The 21,345-nt window shown below is 39.8% G+C and overlaps 1 protein-coding gene across 2 annotated transcripts; it reads right to left on the bottom strand.

Annotated features, from left to right (window-relative positions):
* Positions 1–2,437: 2,437 nt before the first annotated feature.
* On the bottom strand, positions 2,438–20,826 carry cnot8 (CCR4-NOT transcription complex, subunit 8). 2 transcript variants are annotated; one of them, XM_041193625.1, is made up of 7 exons: positions 20,683–20,826; positions 15,642–15,791; positions 8,966–9,159; positions 8,165–8,326; positions 6,302–6,446; positions 5,401–5,511; positions 2,438–4,202 (listed from the first exon to the last, which is right to left on the bottom strand). In XM_041193625.1, exons 2-7 carry the CDS (start codon positions 15,756–15,758, stop codon positions 4,071–4,073), a joined length of 861 nt encoding a protein of 286 aa, XP_041049559.1. In that variant the 5' UTR covers positions 15,759–15,791; positions 20,683–20,826; the 3' UTR covers positions 2,438–4,070. The 2 variants fall into 2 exon arrangements, with proteins under 2 accessions (XP_041049559.1, XP_041049557.1); XM_041193623.1 differs by having other exon boundaries at positions 20,702–20,825.
* Positions 20,827–21,345: the final 519 nt, after the last annotated feature.

The raw sequence follows: 21,345 nt of genomic DNA, 5'->3' as shown, positions 1-21,345 counted from the left end.
ATGAGTTCCTTGCCGCTCAATTCCCAGCTTCTGACTTGCTCTTGTAGCTACAGAATTAAATGGATGGTCCACTTAAGTTTCTGGTCAGTGGTAACTCTCAAATTGTTGATGATGGGGGAATTCAGTAATAGGAAGAAGGTTGGTTAGATTTTCCCTTGTTGGAGATGGTCATTGCCTGGCAATTCTGTGGCGCACATGTTATTTGTCACTTATCACCCTAAGCCTGAATATTTTCCAGGTCTTGCTGCAAGCGGTTACAGACTGCCTCAACATTGGGGAATTGCAAATCAGACTGAACACTGCAATTATCAGCGAGCATCCACTTCTGACTCATGATGGAAATGGAAGGAAAATCATTGATGAAACAGCTGTAAATGATTGGGCCTAGGACATTACCTTGAGGAACTCCTGCAGTGATTTCCTGGGGCTGAGATGATTGGCCTCCAACAACCACAGCGATCTTCCTTTGTTCTAGGTATGACTCCAAACAGTTGTTTCCCAGATTCCCATTGATTTCAATTTTGCTAGTGCTCCTTGATGCCACACTTGGTCAAATGTTGCCTTTGAAAGCAAGGGCAGTCAATCTCACCTCACCTTGGCATTCGGCTCTTTTTGTCCTATTTTGGCTAAGGCTGTAATAAGGCCTGGAGCAGAGTCACCCTGGCAGAACCCAAACTGGGCAATGAGCAGATTATTGTTGAAGTGCCACATGATAGTACTATCAATTACACTTTCCGTTACTTCACTGATGTTCAAGAGTAGACTGATGGAGCTGTAACTGATTTGATTTGTCCTGCTTTTTGTGGACAGGATATACAAAGGCAATTTTCCATCATGTTGGGTAGATGCGGTATTGTAGCTGGAACAGCTTGGCTAGGGAGACAGCTAGTTCTGGAGCACAAGTCTTCAGTACTACAGCAGGGATCTTGTCAGGGTCCATAGCCTTTGCTGTATCTAGTGTGTTCATGTGCTTCTTGATATCACATGCAGTGAATCAAATTGGTTAAAAGACTACCAACTATGATGCCAGTGACGTCAGGAGAAGGCATGATGGCTTGATGGTAACGGTAGAGTGAGGGGTATGCCAGGCCATGAGGTTACAGGCTGTGGTTGACTACAATTCTGTTGTTGCTGATGGCCTCTCACAGCTCAGGTGCCTGGTTCTGTGCTACTATCTGTTGTGACTCTATCCCATGTACCAGGCAGCCACAGAGCATTTCACATTCTGAAAGTGCTCCGACTCTATTTATAGTCTGTGTAAAAGGAAAAAATCTTCCTTAATATAACACTGTCCACAACCCCAATATCCCAAAATACTTCAGAATCAATTAATGTGCAATCATTGGTGATTTGTAGGAAAAGTCAGCAGATAATTTGCACACAGCAAGCTTCCACAAACAGTAATAAGATAGATGACCAGTCATCTGTTTTGGTGATAATAACTAACTGATCTATATTGGTCAGGACACCAAAATTGTGATCATGTTTGAAAGTTCCATGGAATCTTGTTCCCTTCATAAATAGATGGGTCTCAGTTTAATGTTTTAAGTGAAAGGGCCTCAGCAATGAAACGCTCCTGTATAACTGCCAGCCTATTTCACTTTCTCAAATCCAAACTTGATTGAGGCCACAATCTTCTGATTCAGAAGCAAGAGAACTATCATTGAGCCACAATGGCACTATAATCTAATGATTTCACTTCAATATTGCTGCCAACTGTTAAATCACACTAAGTTAAAAAGCCAACCATTACTACCTTTCAAAGTTAAGATAAGCAATTATTTAACATGGACCTTGTTCACTGCAAATGCACAGTGAGTCCACATTTCAGACCATTGAGCTTTGTGCACTAATGTGCATTAATTAACAATATCACTATTTGCATCAAGAAGGTACAAATTGTGACTTTAATGTAAACATTTTGAAGGGCATTAAAGCACAACGTCCATGATTATTGGTCTAGCTTACTGCGGTATCAATTACACTATTATTCTAGTGGAGTACACACTGTAGCAGTTCAGAATTTATAATGTGATTGAAAAAAATTAAATTCTTCATCATTCTCATTCATGACTTCGATGAGGACATAGTCTTAAATTTGATGACAAGGTGAAACTGCAGTCAAACAAATGTGTAATTTAGACCAAACATTAAAACTAAAATAGTAAAAGGGAAATAAAGACATTTGCAGAATTAGAGTGAACAAAATGTAAGTGGCAAACATCAACTCTCATTTAAATCACAACTTTTAACAGAACGTTTTCCATGGTGCTTTACGAAGAGGAGATAGGTACTCACATTCTGCAACTCCAAACTTTGTGTACCATTGTTCATTTGTATAATGAAGATTGTATGGATGCAGGGTGACAATGTCATTATATGCTATTCTTTGTTGCTAAGTTTGTCCTCCAAAGACAAAACATTTTACATCCAGTTATTGTATGAAACAAACTTTTAATTTACAAACATATTTAAATTACATTGGTTCAGGTTTTTGTTTAAAAGTTTGGATAGCCTGCCTCATTACTAAAGTATTAAAATAAATACAATGAGTTAATTCTTAAAAGCAGATTTCTGTAGAGAGAAGTGCTTAAAACCAAAAGATCCTCATCTGTCATGAAATATCAATAGCTGGGTCTTGACCCAGCTATTTAAATCAAGACCCATTTTTGCTAGTTAGAGCTAATTAAGCAATGTATGAAGTAAATTAAACATTTTACAGATAAAAATACTTCCATCAACAAAGACCCCTTTCAAAGCAATGTGAAAAGGCTTGAGCGTATTCTTGACTTAAAAGTGAAAGTAACTGTATGAAGGTCTTGTTTAAATAAATATACAAGTGGCATTTTCCACTCAAATCATTTTAAAGCAAAACTATAATATTTAACCAATGGGACTTGGATCAATTTATGATTCTTGTGGTAACAGTAATGCAGTCATTAATCATATCACAACAAAAAGCATCCAATTCAGTTCACAATGGAAGATGGGGAATCTACCTGCCATTAAATATCACATTTCAGGTCTATGGTACATACACTATGTATGGTAAAGCACTATTGCAAAATTAGATTTACTTTTAACAAAGGGATACTCAGATGATGAAAATCAGATCAACAGCTACAATTAACAATTTTGTTTAAAAAAATTGAAGTAAAAAAAATCTTAATTCTATTTTCTTCCTATAAACAGTATTAGTTATAACTTTAATAACAAGTATTTGATAAAAGTGTAAACAAGAATAACTCGTTTTAAATGAACTCAATTATGTTGAAAAATAACAGGACAGTACTACTGTAAAATAAGTTCAATCCCCCCGGCTGAAATTCCTGCTTTTAGCTGTTTAAGTCAATTGAACAGGATAGTAAAGGTTTGGGGCTTACTCAGTGTTACTGGATCTAGATCTTTTCTTTCCATTCAAATAATGGAAATTCCACCCTACATGCCATTAAAATATTTTGTGAACACTGTACCGCACAATAAACATTAACTTAGAATAGCTAGTACTGAAATCATTTTACACCTACAGCAGTCCTTTGTAAGAAAATGTTTTTTTTAAGCATATGTAAATACTTCTCATAAAAATAAGCCAAAAGTTATCATAATGCACAAGTCCATGGTGCTATGGCCCATTATTCCACAAAACTACCAAAACGTTGTGATGTGTAATTTTCACTGCTAACGTCACCTGATCAAGAAAAACAAAGAGGAAACAAAAGAGAAAAAGGAACTTAAAGGGAGAAAAATAGGAAAAAAAGATGGGGTAAAAGAAGAGAACATAAACATATTTCAGAGTACAATCTGAAGGATCCTTATTTGACCACTGCAGATTAACCTATAGTCTGGTTTCCCTCCCTTGTCATCTACTGATCTAGAAAACAAAGAGCAACAGCACAGCATTTACAAATGTCAAATGGCAAAAATGTGTTTTCCTTTAAAAAAGCAGCCATGTTTAATACCTCTGGGTATTGCCAAATATCTCCAAAATTTGTGCCAGGAGAATAACACTCATTTTGTAGTAAAATGTCTGTTTAAAAACATCAAAGTTTGATAAAATATCTCAGCTGTGGTCAGTGCTGTTTGCTGTTGGTTTCTTCTTCAGATGTCCCAGCTGTCCCATTGTGGTTGTTAGTTAAACCTGATCCAAGACCATACAAATGTCCACAGTACTTTGTGTCATCAATGTTGTCTTCAAAAAATAACTGAGAAACAGAAGTATAGACATTTAGGATGAATTTACAGCAACAGTCAGCATTGGGCTGGCATGTTTCAGCAACCCCTGTGCATAAAACAGTAACCTTGCCCCATACTGTATGGTCTGCTAATCTACATATTTGTATAGCATGCTAACATGGAGCAAGTAATGCACTTGGAGCACCAGGAGTTTGGGAGCAAACTGCAGGCAGCAGCAACCAATGAATTCCTGTTGGCTATGTCCAGAACAGTAACATTTTTGTTTCAGTGAGGGGTGGCAAAATGCAGAAGAATTCAATCCAAGAGGTTGCCAAAAGGGAACAGCTGGAGCTATAGAGCATAAAATTCTTCTCTTTACTGGATCTTCCCCATCAGGCATGGGTACTTGATAACTGGTGCAATACTCAGGCAGTCCCATCACATAATATTGAAATGCCCAATTTAATTATTTCCGTGGGTCTCATTAGCCTTGCACTATGTGTACTCTCTCAGCAGCCTTCATACCGAGCCAAAAAGGAATATCCTAGGCCTCATACCGGTCCACCCAAAAATAAAGGAAACCAAAGCCTGCTGTGTGTAATGCACTCCTTTCATCTCAAGGTTTAGGCTCAGGATATAGCTTGGCCAAGCTTGTATATTTAAAGAGAAATTTTATTTAGATATTGTGTGCTCTCTTTTATCCTATAGACAAATACAAAATTATTGTCTTTGGATTCATAAAGTTTTAAATACAGTAACTTCATATTAAAATTACATCAGGGAACAATGTCAGAGATAAACTGAGTTCTCTTCACATTCCAGTCAATATTCCTCTCTCAACCAACACCACCAGAAAACAGATTCACTGGTTATTAATGTCATTGCTGTTTGTGGGATGTGATTGCTGTTTTTGTTGATATAACAGTCTGTACATGTTCCAGCACTGTCCTTACTCACCCAAGTGAGCATAACTTGTATTTTACAGCACATCGTTTAAGTGTTGTATGGTACAGAATTGGAAAAACAAGTCAAAACAGGAAGAATTTATTCTGCACTACTTCAAAAAAATTTCTGCAGTCCATACAAGAAAAAGAGTTGAACCAACAGTCTGATTATTAAGGTGGCAACAGCCTTCCATCTTGTAAGATGATGGTTTGCGCCAGTTGTTAATATTTATTAATATTAAAATGTTTTTAAAAATTGCTATAACATGTGTCACTTTCATACCTCCCTCATTCTGAAGAAAGCCATGCCTGTCAGTAGTGAATCTGAGCCTGCTTGATGCTGTCGTCCAATTCGCTCCAGCTCAAGCTGTTCAGCAACTTCTTGTAGGCCACCCTGTGGAAAATATCCACTAACTGTTAAATGTGCCTGCTTAATTTCAGATTAGATGGCTGCTACAGCAATTAGGCTTTATAACACATTTTTCAGTTAGAAATGTTATTTGGAACACAGATACAGTAATTGTTTGTGCCAGCCTGCTGATGCAAACTGGGTGCAGGGTACAACCCCTATGCCAGAATGGGTAGGCCCAAGACTATTTTAGCTGGAGGCCTCCTTTATGTCTGACAGACAAGCTTCGGCCATCTGCTGGCTGTCCCAAGCTGATTACCAGTGAAAAAATTAGAATTTCAGACCACTGCCTCACTAGCAGTGGGAGGCGGCAATGACTATGAGAGAAAGTTGAAGCAATAGGGGATGGGAGCCTTGGGGAGGAGAAAAAGCAGACATTCAGCGGCCAGCCTGTGAAGTCAGGAAGAGCACTCCTGCACATGAAAGGAAGCAAAGGCACAGTGAAATGAATCCTATGCTTGACATAAACTGAAGGCTTTCTTACTGGTAACATAATAAATCTTTTTTGTTCTTCAAAAGAAATCTGGCTGATAGAAATACAATTTTAGTCAATGACTATTTTCCTCATTTTTGTAAAGTAGTGACCTACAGGCAGATGCATATACACACAGAAGTCTTACCATATGAACCTGCTTGAAATTATTTTACAAAAAATGGAAGCACACTTGCTGTTTTGGTACATTTACCTTAATTATTACTGTTTTTACTATTGTTCAATTGTGATGTCTAACGTATGCTGAAAATATGCAATTTGTATTCAACTTCATACAAATACCTTAAGGTTTTTACAGCTTTTCATCAGATACTTCACATCATAGATAGCAGGGAAGAACAAATGCAGGATATCAAAGAACTCTTGCTCTTCTTCTGGTAGTCGTGAGTGGGTTAGAAGTTTGATCAAGTAGCCAAAGTCATAACCACTGCACCAAAACAAATTTCTCAGGGTTAATACAATTTTAATTATTGAACTCTTATTTTAGAATGGTACAGTTAATGTTTAAAATGAAAAGTTGTAAGTTTTTTAAAAATCTACTTATGCCACAAGAACAGAAAAACCAATAAAGGTGTAAAAGACTGTTAAACTAAAGATCACTGATGGGAGGTCCTGCTTCCCCCTACATTTTCACCTAATGCAACATATGAGACCTTAGCTGAGAGGCTAGCAAAGTTTCTGTTAATGTTTCAGTGAAACTGTTAAGTCTTAATGTAAAAGTAATTGAATATTCTGAGGGTTCCTTTAAGTGCTAACTCATCAGTTTCTGCAAACTTCAGGAATCTGTGGACATATACTCCAAGTACCTCTGTTCTTCTATACTTCTTAGTATCCTACCATTTATTATGTATTCCTTTGCCTTGTTTTTCCTCCCAAATGCACCACCTAATTTTTTTGTGTCTGCCACTTTTCTGCCCATCTGGTCAGTCTATTGATATCTTCTGACAGTGTACAGGTTTCTTCCTCATTATTAGCCACATGGTCCATTTCTGTATCAACTGCAAACTTCTTAATCAAGCCCCCTACATTTAAATCAAAATCATTGATATATAACATGAAAAACAAGGGATCTAGTACTAAGCCCTACAGAACCTCACTGGAAACAACCTTCCAATCACAAAAATACCCACCAAGCAAGACCCTATGCTTCCTACCACTGAGCTGACTTTGGATCCAACTTGCCACTTTCCCTTAGATATCATAGGCTTTTACTTTTCTGACTAGTCTACCTTGTCAAAAGCCTCACTAAAATCCATGGACAATATCAAACCTTCCTTGTTACCTCCTTTAAAATTCAATCAATTTATAGTCAGATATGACCTTCCATTAATACGTTTATGCTGACTGTCCATAGTTAATGATTTCATATTCTGATTCAGTTTCAATCACAGAAACAGAGGTTGTATTTTTTAATTGTTAGCACTGTCAAAAAAAGATTAGGATACTAGTGAGCCTTAGTTCGCATGTTGTCCACCTGAGTGTTAAAAATAATTAACATTTTATTCTGAGAAAGGATCAGCAGGGATTGGTCTATTTACAGATTAGAAGAGCAAGTATTCGGAATAGACCAAACAGTTTCAATTCCTAAACAAAAACAGAATTACCTGGAAAAACTCAGCAGGTCTGGCAGCATCGGCGGAGAAGAAAAGAGTTGACGTTTCGAGTCCTCATGACCCTTCCACAGAACTTGAGTTCGAGTCCCAACTCGAACTCAAGTTCTGTCGAAGGGTCATGAGGACTCGAAACGTCAACTCTTTTCTTCTCCGCTGATGCTGCCAGACCTGCTGAGTTTTTCCAGGTAATTCTGTTTTTGTTTTGGATTTCCAGCATCCACAGTTCTTTTGTTTTTAGTTTCAATTCCTGATCATTTTCTTTGTCACCCTTGCATATGTGGATGCTAGGTCCACCTCAGCAAAATGGCAAGATGATCAATTTGCCTGCCCAGTTTGTTTAAGTTCACACAAAGAATGGCCAACTATCGGAGGGACCAAACGGCAGCCAGTTCTTGTTGTACTGTTGCATCATGAGCCAATGTCTTGAGGAATGGAGAAAAAGAAGATGAGGGGGTGGTGGGGGCAAGAAGCACATGATCAGGTTATAATCTATATAAATGTTAAATACTCCACTTTAATTGCAGGGACCAACCTGTGAAATGAAAGCCATTTAACATTATCACACAGCACCACGCCAGATGTCATGAGCAGCTCTGCAAAATAGGAAGTTTCAATTCCTTCTTCTTCATGTTTTTTGAACTGGAGCCCGGAAGTTCTCAACAGATCTATCGAGTCTTGTGAATACATGTCCTCCCTTTAAAATAAAACAGTTTTCAAATATATTTTTCCCCTCCACAATGATCATTCGATAGACACTAAAACTCAAATTAAATTTAATTATTTTTCTATAAAATGAAGTAACCTTTTAAAGTTACTTCACCCCTTATACAATTACCAAATGCATGAAGAATCATTATAGTGAACAACTCTGTTGACAAGTGTTACTAAATTACAATTTTGAAGTTGATATGCTTTCAGGAAATTAAGTCATAGCTGGTTAAAATGCATGTAGGCACCCCCAATGATTCAGCAAGTGTATCCAGTAAATAACTATCACATAGACCAAGAAGGTGCCATGTATGAGGCAACTCTGACAAGTTAATCAACCTCATCCAAGGCACCGCAACTGCAATTAGCACAACTGGAGTGCAAGAACTGGAATCCTGCTCCAGATCACTAACGAGCAAACCCTACTGGAAGTGTATTTATGAGAGATACTGGGTAAGAACTCAACTGTCATGGCACTAAAAGCAAATAACTTGTTGCACAACATCCACTTGGATGAAATACTAGACAGCACTAATAAAGCCATATACAGCAACACATCAAACCTTGGTAAAAGTAAAAAAAAAGAACATGACACATACGGTTGGACAGCATTATTTGGACTTACGTAAGGTTGAATTTAAAGTTGAATTGCCAAGTAGAGGTTCCAGGAGGATACTGGTTTTTCTCATTCATGAACGTCAATCCTAGCTGAATGATTTTCAGCAAGTCCACATTACATCGCAGAAGCTGGTATTGGTAATCTACAGTGCTACGGAATTCCCCAATTGGTCTTACCACAACACCAGGAAACTCTGTATCCTATTAAAAGGTTGAATATTTAACATCTAAAGTTGATCACTTATTAATACAACTTAAAAATTTAGTAAACTGATGAGCCAAGGGAAACAAAATAAAAACAGCTCATGAAATGAGACTGAAAGTTAAATATCTGTGTCACATATACAGTATCACCTGTTAGCCTAGCATAGAACAGTCTCACTTATGCTGAGACCTAGTACTGTTTTTTTCCATTTGTTTATGGGATATGGGTGTCACTGGCTAGGACAGCATTTATTGCCCACCCCCAATTGCCCTTGTTTAGAGGGCATTTAAGAGTTACCCACATTGCTGTAGGTCTGGAGACACATGTAGGCCTGGAGATACATGTAGGCCAGACCAGGTAAGGATGGCAGATTTCCTCCCCTAAAAGGACATTAGTGAACCAAATGGGCCTTTACAACAATCGACAATAGTTTCGTAGTCATCATCAGACTTTTAATTCCAGATTTTTACTGAATTCAAAATTTCACCATGGTAGGATTCAAACCCGGGCCCCCAGGAGTACCAGTCCAGCGACAATACCACAATGCCACCACCTCCCCTATAACTGTTCCAGCCAAATGCATAACGAGTGGACATTTAAGGTAATTAGCAAAAGAATTAGAAGTGACATTAGGAAAATATTTTTATACACTGATACAACCTCGAATGCATTGCCTGCAGGAGTGATGAAAGCAAATTCAATGATAACTTTCAAAAAGGGTATTGGATAATACTTGAAGATGGAAAATTTACAGGACTATGGAGAAAGAGCAAATGAGCGAGGCTAATTAGGTAGCTCTTTCAAAAGTGGGTATTGGCATAACAGGCCACATGGCCTCCCTTTTATACTGTATGATTCTATTACTGTATAGCTGCCAATTCCCACTGCTCAGCAATTTCAGTACTAATCTTCCCCCTGTTGATCTGCAACCCAATGGACACCCACAAAAAAAATGAGGGTGAAAGGACAAGCGTTATAATTAAAATGTGAAATCATTAAGTAATTGGAGAGGAGACAGGAACAACTAGTGTGGTTATATTTGTAAAACTGTTGCTATTTTGGGTACTTGGATGGATTCTTTCATACAATATTATGCATTGAAGAGGGTTCAATGAAGATGGAGAGACTCCAGTTATAAGTGGAGAATAGAAGAACCATGCTTGTTTTTATTATAGAAAAGATGGCGTGACAAGCGGTGAAGTGCAGAATCCAGATAATAATATTGTAAGAGTTTTGAACTAAAAATTAGAAAACGATGGCATACTGAAACTGAGTCAAAATGTCAATTAAACTATTATAAGGGAGGAAGGAATTATCTTCCCCCTAGTCCACCCACCAATATCGTGAATATGTGGATCAGTCTTCCTGCAAAAGCAATTTGGTTAAATATAGGCAGATAGCTTAATTATTCAAAGGATATGTTAGTTTCTATGCAAATGAAAATAGAAAACGTTGGAAAACATTCAGGTGAGTCGCGTTCTGTGGAAAGGGAACAGAGTTAACAATTCAGGTCATTGACCTACAGTTCTGATGAAAAGTCACTGACCTGAACCATGAACTGTGTTTTTCTCTCCAAAGATGCTGCCTGACTTGAGGGTTTTCCAGCATTTTCTGCTTTTATTTCAGACTTCCATTATTCACATTAGCTTGCTTTTGCTATAGTTTCTATGCTGCTGGGTTCACAGATGTGGGATTAATATGCCAGGGTTGAACAGTAAAGATGCAAAAACAAAGAAATTTTCTGGAATTGCACTTATTTCTCTTTGGAAACAGCTATAATTTGTGAAATTTTCTTAAGGAGTTTAAATGGGTGGCGGAAACACACCCGAGGTGCACCAAATGGTCTTTCTGCATTCTATGATTACTTACACTCAAACCTTCCATCAGTAATGGCACATCTCCAAATCAGCAACTGTGTTTTCATTGCCACCAATTATACTTGTAGTGATTCATTAGTTGGTGCCTGAAGGCCAGATTTCAGGGCTAACCCAACTTTTGTTTGTCACCATTAACGATATAGGAAAATTTAAACTAGTTCCACTGAATAATTTGTTGGAAGAAAAAGTAACTTTAAGGAATTCAAAGTATATGAAAAAGAAAGGTGGATGCAAGGTGGATGTACAATCCTAAGATAGACAGAAAATAAAAATTAGGCATCGCTAATAACAGAGTAGCAGCTCTAAAGGATTGGAATTCTAATGCAAAAACAAAGAGATTCTTTTTGCCTTATTGAAAAAAAATTATTGGCTCTCTTTATTCGATCTCCAGGCTGAGAAATTCCCCTTTTCCTGTGGCACAAGCATTATTAGAAGCTGGTGTAGGGAATTGAGGATGCTTTGGTACATGCTAAAACAAATATATATTTGATGTTTTCCAGCACTAAAGCATGCCATCTACTACTAACCCAAGTTTTATACTGCTGCTTGTATCCTGATCCACACCAAGTCCTATTCAACTATTAGCCCTGTAATCTTTGATAAAAATGGCTCCCGGTCCGGCAGGCAACTCATCAATTTTTAAAATTCTCTTTTTTTTCAAATCCCTCCATAGCCTCGCTCTTCCCTATCTCTGTAACTTCCTCCAGCCCCACAACCTTCCAAGGTATCTGTGCTCCTCTAATCCTGGCCTCTTGAGAATCTCCGATTTTAATTACTCAATCACTGGCGGCTGTGCCTACAGCTGCCAAGACCCTAACCTCTGTAAATACCTCCCTAATTCTCTCCCTCCTCCTTTAAAGCACTCCTTATAACCTAACTTTTCAACCAAGCTTCTGCTCACTTGTCCTGATATCTCCTAATATGGCTCAATGTCAGACTGTGATTTATAATGCTCCTGTGAAGCATCTTGGGACAGTCTACTGGATTGAAGGAGCTGTATAAATGCAAGTTGTTATAAGTAACCAACAAAAGCGTTTCTCAGCTGTTACTTTTTTTGTGCAGAAGGAAGAATTAGAAAGCCATTGTAATCTTGTCCTTTTGACTTTTCTAGCAATATGCAAACAACGTGCCTTTTCTTTAGTTTTCTTGGAAAATATAAAATACTGTAGCATTGTCACCTCTCAGTCAAAAGGTTTAAACCCCACTTGAGACATGAGCAAATAAACTAAGCTAACAATTCAATACTGCACTGAGTGAATGCTACAGTTTCAGAGGTGCCATCTTTTACATGGACAAAGGCCAAATCTGCCCTCTCACTTGAACATAAAAGATCTGTGGCAATATTCAAAGATCAGGGATTTTTCCCATTGACCTAACCGACATTTATTCCTCAACCAATGTCCTTGAAACAGAGTTATCATTCGTCCCTTATTTTTAAATAGGATCCTGGTGTATGTAACCTCATGGCCTGTTCTCCCACATTACAAAATGGCAATAGTTCTTCATTGGCTGTGAAGCCACTTTGGGACTGAGGTCATGAAAAGGCACTATATAAATGAAAGTTCTTTCTCTTTCCTCACTGTATGTAGAACAATTTTTCATTGAAGTAAATATCTTCTCTCATCTTTACCTGATAAATTTTAAAACTTAGAACCTTTTAAGTTACTGCTTTCCCATATGAGTTTCCCATCTGTGCATTCACCATCCCTTCCCAACAGACAGGGCAAGATATTCAAAGCTAGGCATTAGATTTCTATTGTGTCCAAGATTAACCCAAACTAACCCATTTTGCAGAAATGAAGAGACCTTTCGGCCCATCAAGTCTACACCGACACGTGAAAAATACCCGACCAACCTACCTAATCCCATTTACCAGCACTTGGCCCATAGCCTTAAATGTTATGACGTGCCAAGTGCTTATCCAGGTACTTTTTAAAGGATGTGAGGCATCCTGCCTCCACCACCCTCTCAGGCTGTGCATTCCAGACCATCACCACCCTCCGGGGAAAAAGGTTTTCCTCACATCCCCCTAAACCTCCTGCCTCTCACCTTGAACTTGTGTCCCCTTGTGACTGACCCTTCAACTAAGAGGAACAGCTGCTCCCTATCCACCCTGTCCATGCCTCTAATCTTGTACACCTCGATCTGGTCGCCGCTCAGTCTTCTCTGCTTCAACAAAAACAACCCAAGTCTATCCAACCTCTCTTCATAACTTAAATGTTTCATCCCAGATAACATCCTGGTGAATCTCCTCTGCACCCCCTCCAGTGCAATCACATCCTTCCTATAATGTGGCAACCAGAACGGCACAGTACTCCAGCTGTGGCCTCACCAAGGTTCTATACAACTCCAACATGACCTCCCTACTTTTGTAATCTATGCCTCGATTGATAAAGGCAAGTGTTCCATATGCCTTTTTCATCACCCCACTAACATGACCCTCCACCTTCAGAGATCTATGGACACACACGCCAAGGTCCCTTTGTTTCTCAGAACTTCCTACTGTCATGCCATTCATTGAACAGTTCCTTGTCAAATTACTCCTTCCAAAGTGTATCACCTCACACTTTTCAGGGTTAAATTCCATCTGCCACTTATTTGCCCATTTGACCACCCCGTCTATATCTTCCTGTAGCCCAAGACACTCAACCTCACTGTTAACCACCCGGCCAATCTTTGTGTCATCCGCAATCTTACTAATCCTATCCCCCACATAGTCATCTATGTCATTTATATAAATGATGAATAATAGGGGACTGAGCACAGATCCCTGTAGTACGTCACTGGACACTGGCTTCCAGTCACTAAAGCAGCCTTCTGTCATCACCCTCTGTCTTCTGCAACTAAGCCAATTTTGAATCCACCTTATCAAATTACCTGTATCCCATATGCATTTGCCTTCTTTATAAGTCTCCCATGTGGGACCTTGTCAAAGGCTTTGCTGAAATCCATATAAACTACATCAACTGCACTACCCTCATCTACACACATAATCACCTCCTCAAAAAATTCAATCAAATTTGTTAGGCATGACCTCCCTCTGACAAAGCCATGCTGACTATCCCTAATCAAACCTTGCCTCTCCAAGTGGAGATAGATACTCTCCTTCAGAATTTTCTCCAATAGTTTCCCTACCACTGACGTGAAACTCACTGGCCTGTAGTTCCCTGGCTTATCTTTACAACCCTTCTTAAATAGCGGAACCACATTAGCTGTTCTCCAGTCCTCTGGCACCTTCCCCGTGGCCAGAGAGGAATTAAAAATTTGGGTCAGAGCCCTTGCGATCTCCTCCCTTGCCTCCCTCAGCAGTCTGGGACACAAATCATCCGGACCTGGAGATTTGTCCACTTTTAAGCCTGCCAACACCTCCAATACCTTGTCACTTCCTCTATCAATTTGCTCAAGAACCTTGCAGTCTCTCGTCCCGAGTTCCATACCTTCATCCTCATTCTCTTGGGTGAAGACGGATGTGAAGTATTTGTCCAACACTCTACCGATATCCTCTGGCTCCACCCATAGACTGCCCCCTTGTCCCGAATGGACCTTCCTCTTTCCCTGGTTATCCTCTTCCCATTGATATACTTATAGAACATCTTAGGATTTTCCCTACTTTTACCAGTCAGAGCTTTCTCATATCCTCTCTTTACTCTCCTAATTGCTTTCTTAAGCTACATCCTGCACTTTCCATACTCCACTAATGCCCCTGCTGATTTGCTCCCCTTGTACCTGCTAAAAGCCTCTCTTTTCCTTCTCATCACATCCTGAATATTTCTGGTCATCCATGGTTCTCTGGGCTTGTTACTTCTTCCTATCACCCTAGAGGGAACATGTTGAGCCTGTACCTCCCCATTTCCTTTTTGAACGCCACCCACTGCTCTTCGGTAAATTTCTCCACAAGTATCTGTTTCCAGTCTACCTTGGCCTGCCTTATTGTACTAAAATCCACTCTCCCCCAATCCAAACATTTTTTTGCAACTTGTCGATTTCTTTGTCCGTAACCAACTTAAATTGTACCAAGTTGTAGTCGCTATCACTAAAATGCTCCCCCACCACCACCATAGCCATCTGTCCGGCTTCATTCCCCAGAATTAGGTCCAGCACTGCACCGTCCCTTGTTGGACCCTCTACATATTGACCTAAAAAGTTCTCCTGTACACATTTCAAGAAATCCACTCCATCCAAGCCCTTAACACTAAGTCTATCCAAATTAATGTTGGGAAAGTTGAAATCACGAAATATAATTACCCTACTGTTATTGTTTTTACACAACTCCGCGAATTGTGCACATATTTGCTCCTCAATTTCCTGCTGACTATCTGGGGGTCTGTAATACACACCTAACAACGTTAACCTACTCTCAATTATGAATTGTTTGGAGCCTGCTATTATTTTAATACAAACTAGATCCCTCACCTTCTGCTCCTTCTCTTCAAAACTTCTGTATAAACAAATGTTGTCATATAAATGCATAATATTATGATACATACATAGCAATACCTTTTTCAATTCATTCCCTAGGTTTCTAACCACTCCATTTACAGCAGTGGAATATCAGGTAGTCAGAATTTAAACACTCTTTCACATGGTTCATGAACACTTACCATTGCTATATAGTTGTATTTCTGAATAATCAGGCGAATTTTCCTCATCTCTTCTTCTAGGTTATTTGCCCATACCTCACGGATTATCTGACTGTGGTCTTCTTCTGCAGCTGGCATTTTGAAGAGGTTGCCAAAGCGTGCTGACAGGTACTGGAAACAGTAAAGAACATAAACTGATGCAGACATGCCAATTCTAGCAAATGCAACACGTGAAACATGATTTCTGAGCCTCGCTCATGATTTTGTGCCGGAACTTCAAGTGTCCCATCTGCTAGTGCTAATCTCTCTGGCAGGCGAGAAAAAAACACAATGAGGGGAGGAAAAAAGATAAATTGCCCAGTTTGTATAAATTAACATTAAGATCCACATAAGCAGCTGACAAGATGCCCACATCCGAAGCTCCCAAACACTCGCACTTCTACACGGTGATGGGCACATTGGCTGCCATTGTTTTCAGCAGTGAACCTCGCACTTAGGTTTGGCAAGAGGGAAGGGATGGTGAGAAGCCAGCTGCTGTTGTGATACTAGGGTGCATTCAATTTGGACTCATGCAATGAGCAATTGCCATTGCAATGCTGGCTGGCCTGCTGAGTATTACCAGCATTTCTGTTTATATTAATCTTGTGTTTTTATTTCTTGTATTAGTCTGACTTGCTTAACTCTTCCACGAAGCTGCAGTAATGTAAATTCCTTGAATTAGTAAATAACATTAAGGAACTGGGTCTGGTTTGCACAGGTCTGTAAAACATTCCTGAGAATGTCGCATTCAATTGGAAACAGGAAACTAATTTTATGAGAAGTTATTTTTTTCAAACTAAAATAATCACCTGCTTTGAGCTTGTTAAATATCAAAATGTGGTGTTATTGCAGTAAATAATGATTTGGCCAATAGCTATTTGTATTGGATTTGATCTGTGAATTGGTTGTGTGGATACCATTAACAGGCAATCTTTATCCACATTAAAGCAGTTCAGTTGACATACACTAAATTGTTTGAGTCTCAACTTGTCCTTTATCTCTGATTTGTCCCGCACTGTCCACATCAATGAAATAGTCTTCAAATTACAACTAACTTAATAAGAAATAGGGGTAGGCAGAGACCATTTGGTCCTTTGAGACTGTTCTGCCATTCCATCTCAACTTCATCTTCCCACAGTATTCCCTTATCCTTTAAATGTCCTTAGTATCTAAAAATTATTGATCACAGCCTTGAATATACTCAATGACTTAGCTGTCACAGGGGTAGAGAATTCCAAAGATTCACAATCTTTTGAGTGAAAAACCTTCTCCTCATCTCTGTCCTAAATGCCTGATCCCTTATTCTGCAACTATGACCCTGTGTTTCAGATTCTCCAACCAGGGAAATACTTTCTTAGCATCTACAAGTCCCTTAAGGATGTTATGTATTTTAATTAGATCACCTCCCATTGTTCTAAACTCCAGGGAATATAAGCCTAGCCTACTCATTCGCTCCTCAAAGGACATCCACTCATCACAGGAACCAGTCTAATAAACCTTTGCTGCACTCACTCTACAGCAAGTATGTCCTTCCTTAGGTAAGGAGACCACAACTACACACACTGCTCCAGGTCTGGCCTAAACAATGCCCTGTAAAATTGGAGCAACACTTGTTATACTCCAATTCCTTTGTAACAAAAACATGCCAATTACCATCCTAGTGCTTGCTGTATCTGTATGCTAACTTTGTGATTCATGTACAAGGACACCAGTACCTTTGAATACAAACATTTCCCAGTTTCTCACCATTCAAAAAAAATAATTTCTTACCAAACTGGAGAACTTCACACCTCACCACATTTTACTTCAGCTATCATGTTCCGGGCCACTCATCCAACCTGTCTATGTCCCTCTGCAGCCTTTTTTTGCATGCTCCTCACAGCTTACTTTTCCACCTAACTTTGCATCATCAGCAAACTTGGATCATTACACTCAGTCCCTTCATCTGTCATTAATATTGATTGTAAATTGCTGAGGGCCAAGTACTGATCCTTGTGCCAGTTAATCTGCCAACCTGAAAAAGTTCAATTTATTCTTACTCTGTTTTCTGTCTATCTCCAATCCATGCTAATATAATATTTAACCCCAATCCCATGAATAGTAAGTAAATACTGTTTTCATTAAGTAGTACAGAACTTGAGTATGGCTGAAAAAAGACACACTATCGAAGCTTTTCATCCTGCATTCATCAGGACAGCTTATGAGATAAAGCAACAGTGGAGGGAACAACAATTTATACTGCACAGGAGAGTGCTGATTGGTTGGCAAGTGGACTCTGATTGGTAGAGGCATTACCATAGAGTGTAGCAGAGAACGGTTAAATGCCAAGCTTTTGTACAAATTCAAACCAGGCAGCTTGACTCCGATTAGTCAAGGTATTGCCATGCGGAATGAACCAGGGAATGGCTGTCCCCCAAGCTTTTGTTCACAATCTTGATTGTATTGAGAATTACACTGAAAACTAATTTAAGATTATAAGTCGGGCTCACAGTGTGGCTCATTTAAGTATGCTAGAAGCAACATATACTCATGTACAGGGTCTTGATCTTTGCAGACAGAAGGAGCATGTCCACGCATTGTGCCTTTCTCAGCTAAACAAAAGCTGGGGGACAGCCATTCCCTGGTTCATTTTCCATGGCAATGCCTTGACCAGAGTCAAGCTGCCTGGTTTGAATTTGAACAAAAGCTTGTCAGTTAACAGTTCTCTGCTGCATTCTCCATGGCAACACCTCTACTAATCAGAGTCCACTTGCCAACTAATCAGCACTCACTTCTCATGCAGTATAAATTGTTGTCCCATTAACTTTTAGTTTATCTTGCAAGCTGCCCTGATGGGTGCAAGACAAAACGCTTCGATAGCACATCTCTTTTTTCAGCAAAACTCAAATACTGTTTACTTAAAAGCATTATTAAAACAATGTTTACATGGAGCACTTACATATAAATATTATATATTATAATTTATATGGGAGGTCCATGATTACTAATCTGCTTAAAAAGGGGTCCTTCAACCAAAAATGTGCTAGTGATCAGGTTTGTATTAGTTTTAAAGGCTGCAAAACTTAAGTCAGGTTTTATCCACTTTCTCTGAATTGTTTATGTTTTACAGTGTAATGCTGGTGAAAGGCTTCTAAGACCCATGGTGCGCACATTTCCAAGATTGTTTCTAGTAAGTTATAAATATCTAATATTTTCTTGAAAACCAGCCCTTCCAGGTGAAGCTATTTGAGCAACTAATTCATTTTGCATTCAGCCAGCTTTCCAACTCTGTTGACTTGTTTTTTCCAATTCAGTGTAATCACCATTGGATCACAAAACCCAGAGATTTGTTACTATTTCCTTGCACAGTATTTTAAATTTATTAACTACTGCCTAGATTTACATATTACTATGGTATTTTCTCCAAGAGGGCAAAGGATGTCATTAGTTCCTTTGCCATTAAAGTTTGACAGGAAATATATATTCCTTTTTGACCATTATGTATCCATCTTTTCAGTTTTTTTCTATATTGGGTCTAGGTTTGAAAAAATAGAAACTCATAGGAGGTGAATATTATGGGGCTTAATACTTAGACGTCCCCCTGACCCCGGTAATAAAGTCGGTCTTGAACCAACCAACTTCATGCAGCAAAAATACACTGGGGGGTGGCCTTAATGAGCTGAGAGTAGCACCTCCATCCCTCAGGGACAGGACCCCCACCCTCGAGCTGTTGGCCAATCTGACTAGCCAGCAGCTGAATGGCCCCTGAATGCAGTAGTGACTGCTGCTGTTGCGATTCGATTACAAGGAGTCTCAAGAAGGAAGAACATGGATGCCAGATTTACAAATGAGTCTGGGGCTTTTGGTCAGGGAGGGATCAGGAACCCAGGTGCAGAGGGGTGTGGTGTAGGAGTAAGCAAGTGGGGGGTGGGGGAAGGAGGAAGGGATGCAAAGGGAGGTACCATCTTGAGGGCTCCCCCAGTGGGCAGAGGACACCCCATTGAGGGCAGGGGATACCGCCATTCCTTCCCACCTTTTAGCCCAAAGTCATCAAAGAATGGGCTGGCCATCTTCGCTCTGCCTTACCCCACTCAATGTATTATGGCAGTGAAGGTGGAAACAGGCTCTTAATTGGCCAGTTAAGGGTCTCAACAGGCCTATGGGTGGACAGGCTGGATGACATCCTTCTTGTCCACCATATGATGGGGGGGACAGCTCTGGGGTAGGCAGGAGGGTGGTGAGGTAGCCTCCCATTCTATTTTATGTGCCCCTCACCGCTTGCAAATAAACCAGTGTGTGTGTAAAATTCCTCCATGATTTATGCATTGAATCTCTTGATCTTTAACAGTTTGTTTCTTCATTGAGACAGTGGATTGGACTTGCTACTCATGCAATAGTAAACTCTGAACACCAAGTCCCCCACACCATTTTTAATGTATTTAGAAAAAAACTGTCAATGTATGAGACTTGGCCTTGCATGTTTTAATTTAGAGTACAGGTGATCCAAGATGTTCCATCATCTTCAATTCTACAGCAAATAATGAATAATCGAAGAATGCTGAATTTTGCGCAGATTTGATCATTTTCAGCATTATGTGATTATGGCCCATCTAGAGTTGACTCGTCATCGACTCCAGCCACGAAGTTTACGTAAAATAAATTCCTTGGTGCGACATAATACATTTTCGGAGATTGCAGAGAATGTTGCGCAAGGACACAACATTCAACATATCCTGCACGCTGGAGTCATGAGAGGTGCCGTTGTAAGTAACTTCTGAATCAGCAGCGCCGGCCCGGAAAATAAACAAGAGTTGCAGCAAAGGAGAAGTAAAAGTACGTTTCGAGTGGAGGCGGCCGGACCGTCAGTGCTGCGCCCGGGTAGCGGCGGGAAGGTTTTGAAAGGTGGGCATGGACCCTCCTTCCCCCCACCCCTCGCCCGGGAATACTGTCGCCTCTCCGCCTCAGCTCCGCACTTGGACCGGGCCAGTCCGGCTTCTCAAACTACTTCCCACCCCGTCACTGCAACCAAAAACCTACCGCTTACCTTTGTAGCCGTCACTCACCAAGTTTAAACAAAACCCGCACTCACAGAGCGCGTGAAACCCCCGCTAACAGATTCCCTTTTATTTTAATTCGTTGAGACTCCGGCACCTTCCCGGCCGCCCGGAGCGAATTGTGAAAGGACAAAGACAGCAGCAGCGGACATGCGCACTGGGTTCTCGGGGGCGGAGCAAAACTAAGAACATGTCAATCATTTCCCAATCATCTAAACACAAGAAGCAACAGGAACTGGCAAAGTACTGAATATGCCTACGCAAAATGGTGAATGAATTCTATCCTAAAACCCAGATTTTAATTAAACACACCTGTATAAAAAAAACTAGCTGTTTTCTCACTAATTCCAATTAAATCATCTTCTCAGTCAATGAGCTTATTCAAGACAGAGTCATAGAGTTATACAGTACAGAAACAGGCCCTTCGGCCCATTGTGTCCATGCCGGCCATCAAGCACCTATCTATTCTAATCCCATTTTCTAGTACTTGGTCCGTAGCCCTGTATGCTATGGCGTTTCAAGTGCTCATCTAAATACTTAAATGTTGTGAGGGTTCCTGCCTCTACCACCTCCTCAGGCAGTGTGTTCCAGGATCCAACCACCCTCTGGGTGAAAAAAATTTTCCTCAAATCCTCTCTAAATCTCCTGCCCTT

This window comes from Carcharodon carcharias, chromosome 8 (assembly GCF_017639515.1).
Source record: "Carcharodon carcharias isolate sCarCar2 chromosome 8, sCarCar2.pri, whole genome shotgun sequence".
Taxonomy (NCBI): Eukaryota; Metazoa; Chordata; class Chondrichthyes; order Lamniformes; family Lamnidae; genus Carcharodon; species Carcharodon carcharias.
The sequence above is the reverse complement of the archived record's forward strand: the minus strand, read 5'-3'. Positions and strand labels throughout refer to the sequence as shown.

Excerpts from the sequence above, each read along its gene's own strand:
- cnot8 (XM_041193625.1), bottom strand. The coding sequence starts at position 15,758 with ATGCCAGCTGCAGAAGAAGACCACAGTCAGATAATCCGTGAGGTATGG. Across the intron at positions 9,160-15,641 it reads AATACAACTATATAGCAATG|GATACAGAGTTTCCTGGTGT; the intron begins GTAAGTGTTCAT and ends ACCTTTTAATAG. Across the intron at positions 8,327-8,965 it reads AACTTTAAATTCAACCTTAC|GGAGGACATGTATTCACAAG; the intron begins GTAAGTCCAAAT and ends TTTATTTTAAAG.